Source organism: Rhamphochromis longiceps, linkage group LG5 (assembly GCF_057381845.1).
Source record: "Rhamphochromis longiceps isolate RC_006_pf linkage group LG5, R_longiceps_female_GT1.1, whole genome shotgun sequence".
Classification (NCBI taxonomy): Eukaryota; Metazoa; Chordata; class Actinopteri; order Cichliformes; family Cichlidae; genus Rhamphochromis; species Rhamphochromis longiceps.
This window is the reverse complement of record NC_140561.1, coordinates 35,699,737-35,710,773: the sequence shown is the minus strand read 5'-3', so window position 1 is coordinate 35,710,773 and position 11,037 is coordinate 35,699,737. Positions and strand designations below refer to the sequence as shown.

At 40.0% G+C, this 11,037-nt stretch overlaps 2 protein-coding genes across 2 annotated transcripts in view; both read left to right on the top strand.

Moving 5' to 3' along the window:
• The window catches only part of smarcd1 (SWI/SNF related BAF chromatin remodeling complex subunit D1), a 21,826-nt gene continuing 10,789 nt past the window's right edge, over positions 1 to 11,037 (top strand). Inside the window, exons 1-4 of the mRNA XM_085407437.1 lie at positions 1 to 219; positions 7,912 to 8,090; positions 8,332 to 8,374; positions 10,224 to 10,346. Of these exons, the coding sequence (XP_085263563.1) occupies positions 37 to 219; positions 7,912 to 8,090; positions 8,332 to 8,374; positions 10,224 to 10,346 (528 nt within the window). The 5' untranslated portion in view covers positions 1 to 36. The remainder of the gene's footprint in view (positions 220 to 7,911; positions 8,091 to 8,331; positions 8,375 to 10,223; positions 10,347 to 11,037) is intronic.
• Positions 1,074 to 4,234, top strand: LOC146670487 (uncharacterized). The gene is made up of 2 exons (XM_085407436.1): positions 1,074 to 1,469; positions 1,970 to 4,234. The coding sequence occupies exon 2, from the start codon at positions 1,974 to 1,976 to the stop codon at positions 3,819 to 3,821; it is 1,848 nt and encodes a 615-aa protein (XP_085263562.1). The 5' UTR covers positions 1,074 to 1,469; positions 1,970 to 1,973; the 3' UTR covers positions 3,822 to 4,234.

Sequence of the window (11,037 nt, the reverse complement as noted above, 5' to 3'; positions counted from 1 at the left end):
TCCGCGCCTACACCGGCGGCGACATTCAGAGAGGAGATGGCGGCCAGAGGGGGGTTTCAGTCGGCACCGACGGGTGGTGGTGGAGCAATGGGACCTGGACCACCGGTACCGGGTGCAGGACCAGGCATGGGACCAGGAACACCTTCTGGAAGAATGGGACCATCAGCTGCCGCGCAGAACCACATGTACCGCTCACCGATGCCCGGGCCTGGGTACCCGGTAAGATATCGCTCTATCTTTGCTGCTGACGCGTTAGCGAGTCCCTAGAACAAAGCCTCGCTCCGCTTGCTTTGTCCCTAGTGGCTAGCATTAACCCCCTTCACCAGCGTAGGCCACAGCTCATACTAGCTAGCAGCCCGGTTCAAAATTGGTGATGTACTTGAAATATTTCACCAGTCGCTCAGGATGACCATCAGAGTTTGTTTGTTGTTTGAATTTGCTAACCCTCCCGCCCGCTAACATTAAGGTTAGCTAGCTAATCGCAGCATCCAGTTAGCTTAGCCTGCTAACCCTGCTAACTGTTAACTGTATTTCGACCAGTTTTCTTATCAAAAAGACCCAAAATGTGCACCGTGTAGTTGGTAAACCTAACAATTAAACCATCCCTTAAGTTTTAGGAGTTGTAGTTTGTGAAGTTCAGGCTCGGTTTGAACTCAGAAGTTGTTATAAGTCGAGCCTAGTTTTGAATGAATCGGCTGCATCAATATTAGTTTGTGTCAATGTAAATTTACAACATACAGAAACGATGATTAAGGAGAGGTGCCAGTCAGTAGCAGACTTCACTCTGTGTTTAGCTGGTGCAGTTTGTCTCGTCGAAGTTGGTGTTTACAACTTGTAAAGTCTGTTTAGTGAGCCCACTGGTCTGCCGCAAAGTACACCAAGTACCAAGAAACGCTGGGATCTCAGCATGAACTCACTACACATCTAAACTGCTGGAAGGATGTTTAGTTGTTAATTTTGAGTCTTATAAGCTGATATTTTCTGATCTTCAAATCAGATTACAGCGGTTAGTCGATTGGTCACAATTAATAATAATAATAATTACAAGATTAATCTGCAGTAGGGTTGCAAAATTCCCGGAATTTTCAAAGATGGAATCTTTCCATGGGAATTAACGGGAATTAACGGGAATTTATGGGAATAAACGGGAATTAACGGGAATTTATGGGAATAAAGTGGGAATTTTCAAAATTGAAGGTTGGCTCTTCTTAGGGAACTTAAATATAGTTGAGGAAAGTATATTTTAGCATAATATTGACAAAAACAAACAAATGCAATTCAAATACACTTGAATATCCATGCCATTCCTTAATCACATGTACAGAGCACAAGCTTGCTGCATGGCTATTGAGACCACCTACTGGCACTGTGCATGCCTCCATCACATGTACACATGGACCACACTTTTGAGCCTGAAGGACAAAGAGTATTAAAGGCACACATTTGAGCCTGTGGACTTAACAAGTGAGGTAAGTTTTGATGATATTATGGGAAAATATATTCATTAAATGTTTAAATTGTGAATATCACATAAAATGTATTAATCTGGTAGATAGCAATCTGATAAGATGCTAAATAAAATGCTAGCATCTGATCAGATGCTAAATAAAATGCTAGCATCTGATCAGATGCTAAATAAAATGCTAGCATCTGATCAGATGCTAAATAAAATGCTAGCATCTAATCAGATGCTAAATAAAATGCTAGCATCTGTTAGATGCTAAATAAAATGCTAGCATCTGTTAGATGCTAAATAAAATGCTAGCATCTGTTAGATGCTAAATAAGCCATAGCTAGTATAACATAAAGAAGATGCTAGCTTCCTCATTTGGTTGTTTTGTTTTGAAGATCATTCCAGTTGTTTAGCTAGCCTTACTATTTATATCTGTTTATTATCATATTGCAATTGTATTATTACGATCTCTTGCATTGCATTAGCATTTTTACAAGCTCTTGTTTTATTTTACAGAAAAATGCCACGTGCGCTATCTGATGTGTGGAGACATTTTACACCAGCTAATGTACAAGGGAAATCTGTATATATGTGTAAGTATTGTGATAAGACGTACGTGAAGAATGCCACAAAAATGCAGCAGCACATTGCAAAGTGCAAAAAAATTCCTCAAGGCCCAACACATGCAGCAGCCAGGAGTTCCACTCAAGGGGAAAATGAATCTGTTTCAGCTGTATCAGAGTCAGATACCCACTCATCAGCTCCTGGTCCCTCTGGCATCAGAGGATTCTTTGATTTTATGGATGACACTAGCCAGAAAAACGCAGATGAGTGTTTCGCTCGTGCAATCTATGCAACTGGCTCACCCCTGATGCTGACATCCAATGTGTACTGGAAGAGATTTTTGAATGTTCTCCGACCAGCATACATTCCCCCAACCAGACATGCATTGTCTACTCATCTACTGGATGAAGAGTTCAGTCGAGTTCAAGCAAAGGTGAAACAGACCATTGACCAAGCTGACTGTATTTCAGTCATCTCTGATGGATGGTCCAATATCAGGGGACAAGGAATTATTAACTACATAATCACCACTCCTCAGCCTGTGTTCTACAAGAGTGTAGACATAAAGGAAAACAGACACACAGGCCAATACATTGCAGATGAGCTAAAAGTGATCATCAATGACCTTGGACCAGATAAGGTTTTTGCACTGGTCACTGACAATGCAGCCAACATGAAGGTTGCCTGGGCACATGTGGAGGAGACCTACCCTCATATAACTACTATTGGCTGTGCAGCCCATACACTAAACCTTCTCCTAAAAGACATAATGGCACTAAAAACAATGGACACTCTGAATAAGAGAGTGAAGCAAGTTCTGAAATATGTTAAAGGCAAACAAGTAACTTCCGCTACATTTCTGTCAAAGCAAAAGGAAAAGAACAAGAGTACTACACTGAAGCTTCCCAGCATAACGCGATGGGGTGGTGTTGTTATCATGTTTGACAGCCTTCTGGAGGGAAAGGAGTCTCTGCAAGAGATGGCCATATCCCAGTCTGTAGGCATCGACAGTGACATCAAGAAGGTCATCTTGGATGATGTGTTCTGGGAAAGAGTATCTAGCAGTCAGAAAATCCTCAAACCTATTGCAGCAGCAATAGCGAAGATAGAGGGGGATGGTGCCATCTTGTCAGATGTCCAGTGCCTTTTTGCAGAACTCAAAGAAGAAATCCAGACAATTCTGCCCACTTCCCTACTACTGAAAGCAGAGGAAACGGCTGTGGTCAAGTCATTGGAACAGCGGAGGGAGTTCTGCATGAAGCCAGTGCATGCAGCAGCATACATGCTGGACCCCAAATATGACAAGGGCATACTTTCCGGGGAAGAGATCAACGGTGCCTATGCGGTCATTACAGCCATGTCTGACCACCTGGGTCTCGATAAAGGCAAAGTTCTAGGCAGTTTGGCAAAGTATCGAACAAAGCAAGGCCTTTGGAAAGGGGATGGAATATGGCAGTCATGCCAGCACATATCTGCAGCCACCTGGTGGAAGGGACTATGTGAATCTGAGGCCCTTGCACCTGTAGCCTCCATCCTCCTCCAAATCCCACCATCATCAGCCGCCTCCGAGCGCAACTGGTCACTGTTTGGGAACACCCACACAAAGGTTCGCAACAGGCTCACAAATGTGAGAGTGGAAAAGCTGGTCGGCATTCGGGCAAACCTACGGCTCTTTGAGCCTGACACAGAGCCATCCTCAACAAAGCTGGAAAGTGACACTGAAGAGGAAGACTCAGAGTTGGATGCTGAGGAAGTGGACATGTTGTTGGATGATGATGAGGTCCAGGAAGAGTCTATTGACTGAGCAAAAATGAGAAAAGAGGATTGCTTGAAGGAAGATTTGAATGTTTAATGGGACGTTTTGGAGGATAAGTGGCATTTTTCATTTAACCTTTTGAATGGGACTTTGTGGAGATTTTTGGACAGGGGGCATTTTTGAATGAGCGGGGTTAGGGGATGGTAATATTGAACTCAACATTTCTGTTTTTATTCATCCATGAAACAAGTTATTGAAACGTGTTCTATTCTACTGTACTTACAAATAAATCTGTTTAAATATCTGTTGAAAACATTTTGCATGGAGGTTTTCTTATGATTTCTGTTTATATTTATGCTTGGAAATAATATATTCCCAGTTAGTTCTCCTAAATTCCCATTAATTTCCATAATTCCCATTATTTCCATGGACAGTTTCCAATATGGAATATTTCCAAAATTCCCAAGCTTAATTTACCATGGAAATTTACCGGAAACTTTTCGGAAATTTACCGGAAATTTTCCGCCCCTTTGCAACCCTAATCTGCAGTCGTTTCTCACATTTGAAATATAATAATTGACACTATCTATTAACATTTACACAGTGCAGAATTGATTTGAAAACACATTAACATTGTCCACCAGCAGCACTGGTAAATGTAATCTTATTTGCCAGTATAGCATCAACAAACTGGATGTACAGTAACTGGTTTGTTGTTTGTCTGTCTCAGAAAGGGGAAAGTTGCCTCGCAAACACTTGTCGAAATAGTCGAAAATGTACTTACGGACCTGCTGGTGATACACACATATTAAACATGATTTAACAGTAGTCTATGATCCCCTAAATTGCAGAGATACTCAGAGTAATTATGCAGTAAAATAGATAGCATTAAACAGATGTCCAAAGGAGGCAGTTTCTACAAATTGTCACAATGAATACACAATAAAACCGTGGTGCATTCACTCTCAGCCACTAGTTATCTTGTTTGTTTGCTTTAAGATTTGTGTATTTCAAGATATTGTGATAATATTTTGATTTATATCACTTTTGCATAGGTGGGTCCTCATACTCATTTGATTCTATTAGTTAGGAAACTTGATGTTTTGGTCTCGGGGAGAAGAAAAAAAACACAATTTTTAGTGTACTTCCTGTCAGATTAAACATTTCCAGAATCCCATCCACATTTGCTGTGTTGCTTGCGTTTGGTCTAAAGTGGATGTTTCAGGCTCTGGTTGCCTTGGTAATACTGTAATTTATTTACCAGCCTGTCTTATGCCAGTCAGCGGTATCAGTGACGGCAGCTTGGAAAACGTCCTTCACTTTGTTTGCACTATTAAATGTTGCTGCTTGCAAGCTACAGTCACCAATACAACGTTGTTTTTTCCCCCTGTATTGTTGTAAATATAATTGCAATTTTCCCTAAAATATTGTAAAATAGTTTTGAGGCTAATATGACCGACTCTGACTGTAATGGGAGAAGAATGAATATGGGGAACTGTGAAGGTGAATGCAAAGTGCACCTTCACAGTTGCCTGACTCTGAACCACAAAATAGTTTGATAAAGACCAACTTGTTTCAACTCCAGACGGTGATGTTGATTAGGTTGCCGAATATTTCTGTATGTCGAGGGTGGAAATCCCTGGAATATAATTTTTAAAAACCTCCCTTTAATACATATAGAGATGCACAGCTCACAGATGCACAGAAAATGAAAGAAAAAATGTTTAAGCAGTTAAAATGACAGCAGCTCATTTTCTATCTTGAAATCCCACACTATATTAATATGGAGATACTGATCATTTCAGAAGTTTAACTGCAAGGCAGAAGATGCTGCCAAATTCTCCTTCTAGTTCTTATGTAACAGAATCAAGGTCCATGAGTGACTACTGAGATTTAAAGGTGAGCTCCCTTTGGCTGAAGAAACGGAAATCTTTCATTTGCTTTCACATCCTGCAACACGTCGTTCTGCACAGTGGGGTCTCAAGAAAATGACCAAGAAGCAAACATTTTCAGTAATCAGGACTTCCGATCCTAAATGTTTTCAAATGAATGGACATTAAAGCTGATTGTGTGCTCCAGCAATATACTGCGTGCATGCTCTGTTACTATGATATTTGATCAGAACTCTTTGGTTTCTTGGTCTTATTATCCCATGTATGCTCTTGCATTCATATTTAGTATCAGAGTATAAATTTTCATATCCTGATCTGTAGTCCTGGGTTTATTCCCCCGATATTGCATTGGATTGAGTCATCTCCAGCTAATATGTTGTGTCTTAAGATAAGAGAATTGTATTAAAATCAAGACATAAAGATGAGTCATTTATCACTGATCCACAGCTGAAGTGTTTGCTTCTTAGCTACTACCAACCAGAAAGACAGCTCAGTAAATGGTTGTCACATATTTTTTTCCCTTCCAACGTCCTTGGCAGCCTTTCACACCATAGTCAAAAGAGACTTCATACTCTGAATACTGCAGATTTCCACTTGTTCTCAGGCAAGCCAAGGTTGCGCTGATGTATATTGTAAAAAGTACTAAATGATCGGCATGTTTCCCCAATCTGCCTACACCACACTGTGGAAAAGGCAGAGCCCATTCATCTGGCCTGTATTGTTGAGAAGTCAATGTCCTTCACTCTTCCTCTCTTTCACTGTTCACCATGCGATGAAGAGAGAGTGTGTTTTGCCTTCATCTGTCACATTTGTTGGACTGACTGCTGGAGGAAAAGCTGCTATCAGTGATTTGTCACTTATCTGCTGCTCTCGCCTGCATTCATGCAGTCAAATACAAGAAGTCGCCTGTTTGAGTTCTTAGCACATGGTTTGGTGAGTTGACTGTGGTGATTTTTGTCTGTTTACTTTAATGAAAGGCATGCATAAATTTGCTGATACTGCTAATATGAAGCATCAGATATAAAAGTATGTGGGCTGTGTCTCAGAGTGGTAGTGTTGAGTTTTTTGTGTGTTGTGGGATTTGTAATTTTCTAGAATATATTTACATCAGCAGATGTGCTGCAAATGTTTTGTTTGCAAATTTACATTGACGTTTTCCCACTGTGTCAGTTTTGCATTTTATTTTAAACACTACAAATGTATTCTCGGATCAATAAGGACTGAAATGGAACGGTAGAAAACTTTGATGTGCTTTTGTCTTCAAGTCTTCACAAACATTGATCCTAATTTGTGCACTTTTCACTTTTGAGAATTAGCTACACAACAGCTCAGATGTTATTTTCACCTGAAACAGATTTTTTTCCCCCCTTTTTTCCCTCTTTTTTTTTTAATAAGCAAGGCTCAGAGTTGTTTTATTGCTACACCCGTGAACTGAGTCTCTGCCACTGTAGCTGCAAACATTCAATTTTTGTGTGCATGGGTGGGGCCAGGGCTACATAGTCACAGATAGTCATGGGGTTAAATTGCCACTTGAAGCACAATTTGCCATGTTGGACCACAAGGTTGGTAGGAAAGTGTTGGATTGTTGTGAGCATTTATGTGTCGATCGGGGACCTTTGAGAGGATTGCTGTTTGTAAGTTATTCAGGAACAATTTATACACATTTGATGGCTGCAGTAAAAGATTTTTTTTTTTATCGTTTATTTCAAGTTGTGTTCTTTCCTCATACCAACACAGTCTGAAGTCAAATACATTATTACACAAACCACCTCCCAGAATTTATGCTTGGGGATTAAAGTGTGTGTGTGTGTGTGCGTGTGTGTGTGCGTGTGTGCGTGCGTGTGTGCGTGCGTGCGTGCGTGCGTGCGGATAGATACACACACACACACATATATATAGATATACATTAGTGTAAAAATAATGGAAATAAGAAAGAAAAGATAAGGAGAGAGAGGCAAAAAGGCAAAATTAGGAATTACCAATCAGTTCCCAGTATAGTAGCTGCAGAAACTGATCACTTGAGCATAAGAAAAATGGAATTTTACCTCAAATACTTGTTGTGACAATTCATAGAAAACTTGTAAGACATGTTGGTCCACAGATTTATTTCTTAACACACCTTAAAATAAAGGCTAAGGTGTCTTGTTTAAAATCTGCAAAATGTATCTTTTCTACACGTTCTACATGTAAAGAATTACAAATTTCAACGGCCTTTTTGTGTGATCATGGCCTTATTTTCTATGCAGAGACCAGGCATGCCTCCTTCCAGTCGCATGACCCCTCAGGGACCAGCTATGGGCCCTCCGGGATACGGCAACAGCCCCGTGTCCCGTCCTGGCATGCCAGGTGTGATGGATCCGTCTCGTAAGAGGCCGGCTCCTCAACAGATTCAGCAGGTTCAGCAACAACAGAACCGCAACCAGCAGTAAGTCCCCACTCGCTGCCTACTCAGCATGCTTTTTTTATCACAATTATTGCAGCCCTCTCTTTAGGGGACTATTATTTTGTGTCTTTGTATGTGTGCAAGTGTATATGAACATGGTACCTGGAAAATGTGTCCCACAGACTGAAGAATTTGACTGACTTCCTTGTCTTTTTGTAAAGACACACAAAACTGCTCTGACTTGCACTCAAACGCCTATTGTTTCGATGATTTATTTTCACAGCACAAAGAAGAAGAAGATGGCTGATAAAATTCTACCTCAGAGGGTGAGTATTAATCAAACCACAGTGCATGAACAATCCATTAATTCCAGCTTTGATTATGCTACATCTGGCAGTCCATGTGAACTTTAATTTAAGTGGCTCCAAACAAAGGACAGTTGGTCTTTAAAGTGCCCTGGTTAAAATGCTGGGATTTAGAGAGTGCTAACTATAAGTGCTTGGGCAATTTACTAAAGATTTTAGCACTGTACAATGCAAAATGGGGACCTCCAAAGGTTTTGTGATGACAGTAATGAACAAAATCGCTATTAACTCTAGAAGTATTTCTTCTCTCACTCCACCTGATCTCCCTGTCTTTCATCTCCCTGTGTGTGAAATGTGAAAATAGGCTGCAGGGTGGACATAAACTTCAGCTGTGATAAAGAAATGATCTACTTATCTTGTATCATGAAAATGGAGGTTGTAGTTCAGGAGGTAGACTAGGTCAGCTACTAATCGGAAGGTTGGTGGTTCGATCTCTGCATGTCAAATGTCCTGGGGCAAGATTGTAACCTCAAGTTGCTCATCGATGAATGTGTGTGAAAGCACTTAGGTAGAAAAAGCATAGAAAATATGAATGAGGCAAGTTGTATGAAGTGCTATGAGTACTCAGAGTAGAAAAGCACTGTATAAGAGCCATTCCATTTACCATTTGTCCTGAATCATGTGATACATTTAATAATCAGCACATTTCTGTTTTAAGTCACAAATCCAAGTGAAACGCTCACCGTCAAGCCCTCGCATTTCTGCTGGTTTTCAGAGTTGCTAAGAATAACTGATTTATAGTACTGACCTCATATGATCCCACTAATGTGAATATACTGACTGCAGGGGGAAAAGTAGTTGTTAGTGAAGATTCACTTCAGCCAGTTTGCTTTTGAGGTGAACTCATAACTATGATTGATGACATGTCGCTGACTCAAATGGGCCAAGAGCTGGCAAGTCAGCTTGCCTGAGACACTCTTTTTGGAGCCTTGGGCCATCAGGTCATTAGTTACGTTGAACCCCAATTTTAGGCACTCATGGTGTTCTCCAGTGTGTGGATGTCAATCATAAATTTGTCAAGAAAAGAGTTCTATTATATCCTTTTAATCTTATATTAAATCGCACATCAACATTGTTTTCTCATAGGATATTATAATTTAAAGTTGCAGTCTTGTGATATCCTTTTCATTTATTCATATATATTTTACAGCTGAACAGAGTAGCATTCATAAGAGAACACCATATGGAAGTAAGGCTGGCTGTTGTATTTGATCTATTCTTGCACTTTATTTAAATGTAGTTAGTGGTGTGATAGTAAAATGTCTGCTGCAATATCTTGGTTTTTCTGAAGAGAGATTTCTCTCTCCTTCTCTTGATCTGTCAAGCTTGAGATTCATTTTCAGCAGAAATAGACCCAGCATGTAAAGCTAGCAGAGCAGGCAGCAGATATGTGGTCACCCGTGGCTCACAGACCCTGTGGACACGTACACATTCAGACTGGAATCAGGGAGAGTATGAACAACTGAGAAACTGGGTTTTCTTAGACTGACAGATGGAAAAAGAAGTACAGGTTACAGATTTTAATTTCAATTACGATTGATGCTTCCAAGGGTTAAAACAAATTCTTGTTTTTGATTTCAGCACATATTGTCACTCACTATTTTTTCTTTTCTTTTACTATCATTAAAGTTCAAGGATATCTGCCTGAATAAAAAGTTTTCTTTTTACAAGTTTAATGAATCCACTGTCTATTTAAATGATTTTGAGTTCTAATACTCAATAATTGTGATCTCAGTCCTGGCCAATAATAAGTGATTATTAAAGATTATTCTAAAGACACCTGTAGTCACTAGTATCCTTTGTCTCCTAGATCAGGGAACTGGTCCCAGAGTCTCAGGCTTACATGGATCTGCTGGCTTTTGAGAGGAAGCTGGACCAGACCATCATGCGCAAGAGGCTGGACATTCAGGAGGCCCTCAAGAGGCCAATTAAGGTATATTTCAGTCAAGCTCATCACAGGTGTTCCATGTTACCTTTAACTGGTCATTTAAGAGTGATGTCAGTCAGTGAAGAGTTAGTCAGAACAAATGTCTACATTTTACAGATTGCTGCTTACTTTCCCTTGATCTTCTGCACCACACTGTTTTTGTTCAGATGATGACGCTGCCTAATGGTTTTATTGACTGTTGTAGCACTTGATGAAAAGATTTCTGAATATTGTGATGTTAACACACATATTTTGTGTAAATTAAAGCAAACCTTATCCACAAGTGGCCGACGAGGCAGATGGAGCTAATGTTTGATTTGGCTAAGGTTTCAGTCTGCTCTAAATACTTGGCTTCAACGTTTTCTCTACTGTTAATCCTTCTGATAATCCCTGTTATGTTCCTCACATGTGAGCATATGACACACACACACCAAAATCTACCGTTTGAGGAGCAGCTAATCTGAAGAAAGCCACCTCTAAATCAGTGTCTTTAAAGGAAGAGGACATAAAAGGGCTCTACAAAGGACCTCTATCAGAATCAGAATACTTTATTAATTTCAGAGGAAATTATGTGGTCACAGTTGCTCCAAGACAGTAAAAACAGTAACTAAGTAAAGTAAATTAAATCATTCAAAATATTACAAAGTTACAAAATATAACAAAATAGCTCTAATCATAAATATCCTAGCACATTACC

Bases quoted from the DNA above. Each gene is read 5' to 3' on its own strand.
- LOC146670487 (XM_085407436.1), top strand. From the start codon at position 1,974: ATGCCACGTGCGCTATCTGATGTGTGGAGACATTTTACACCAGCTAAT.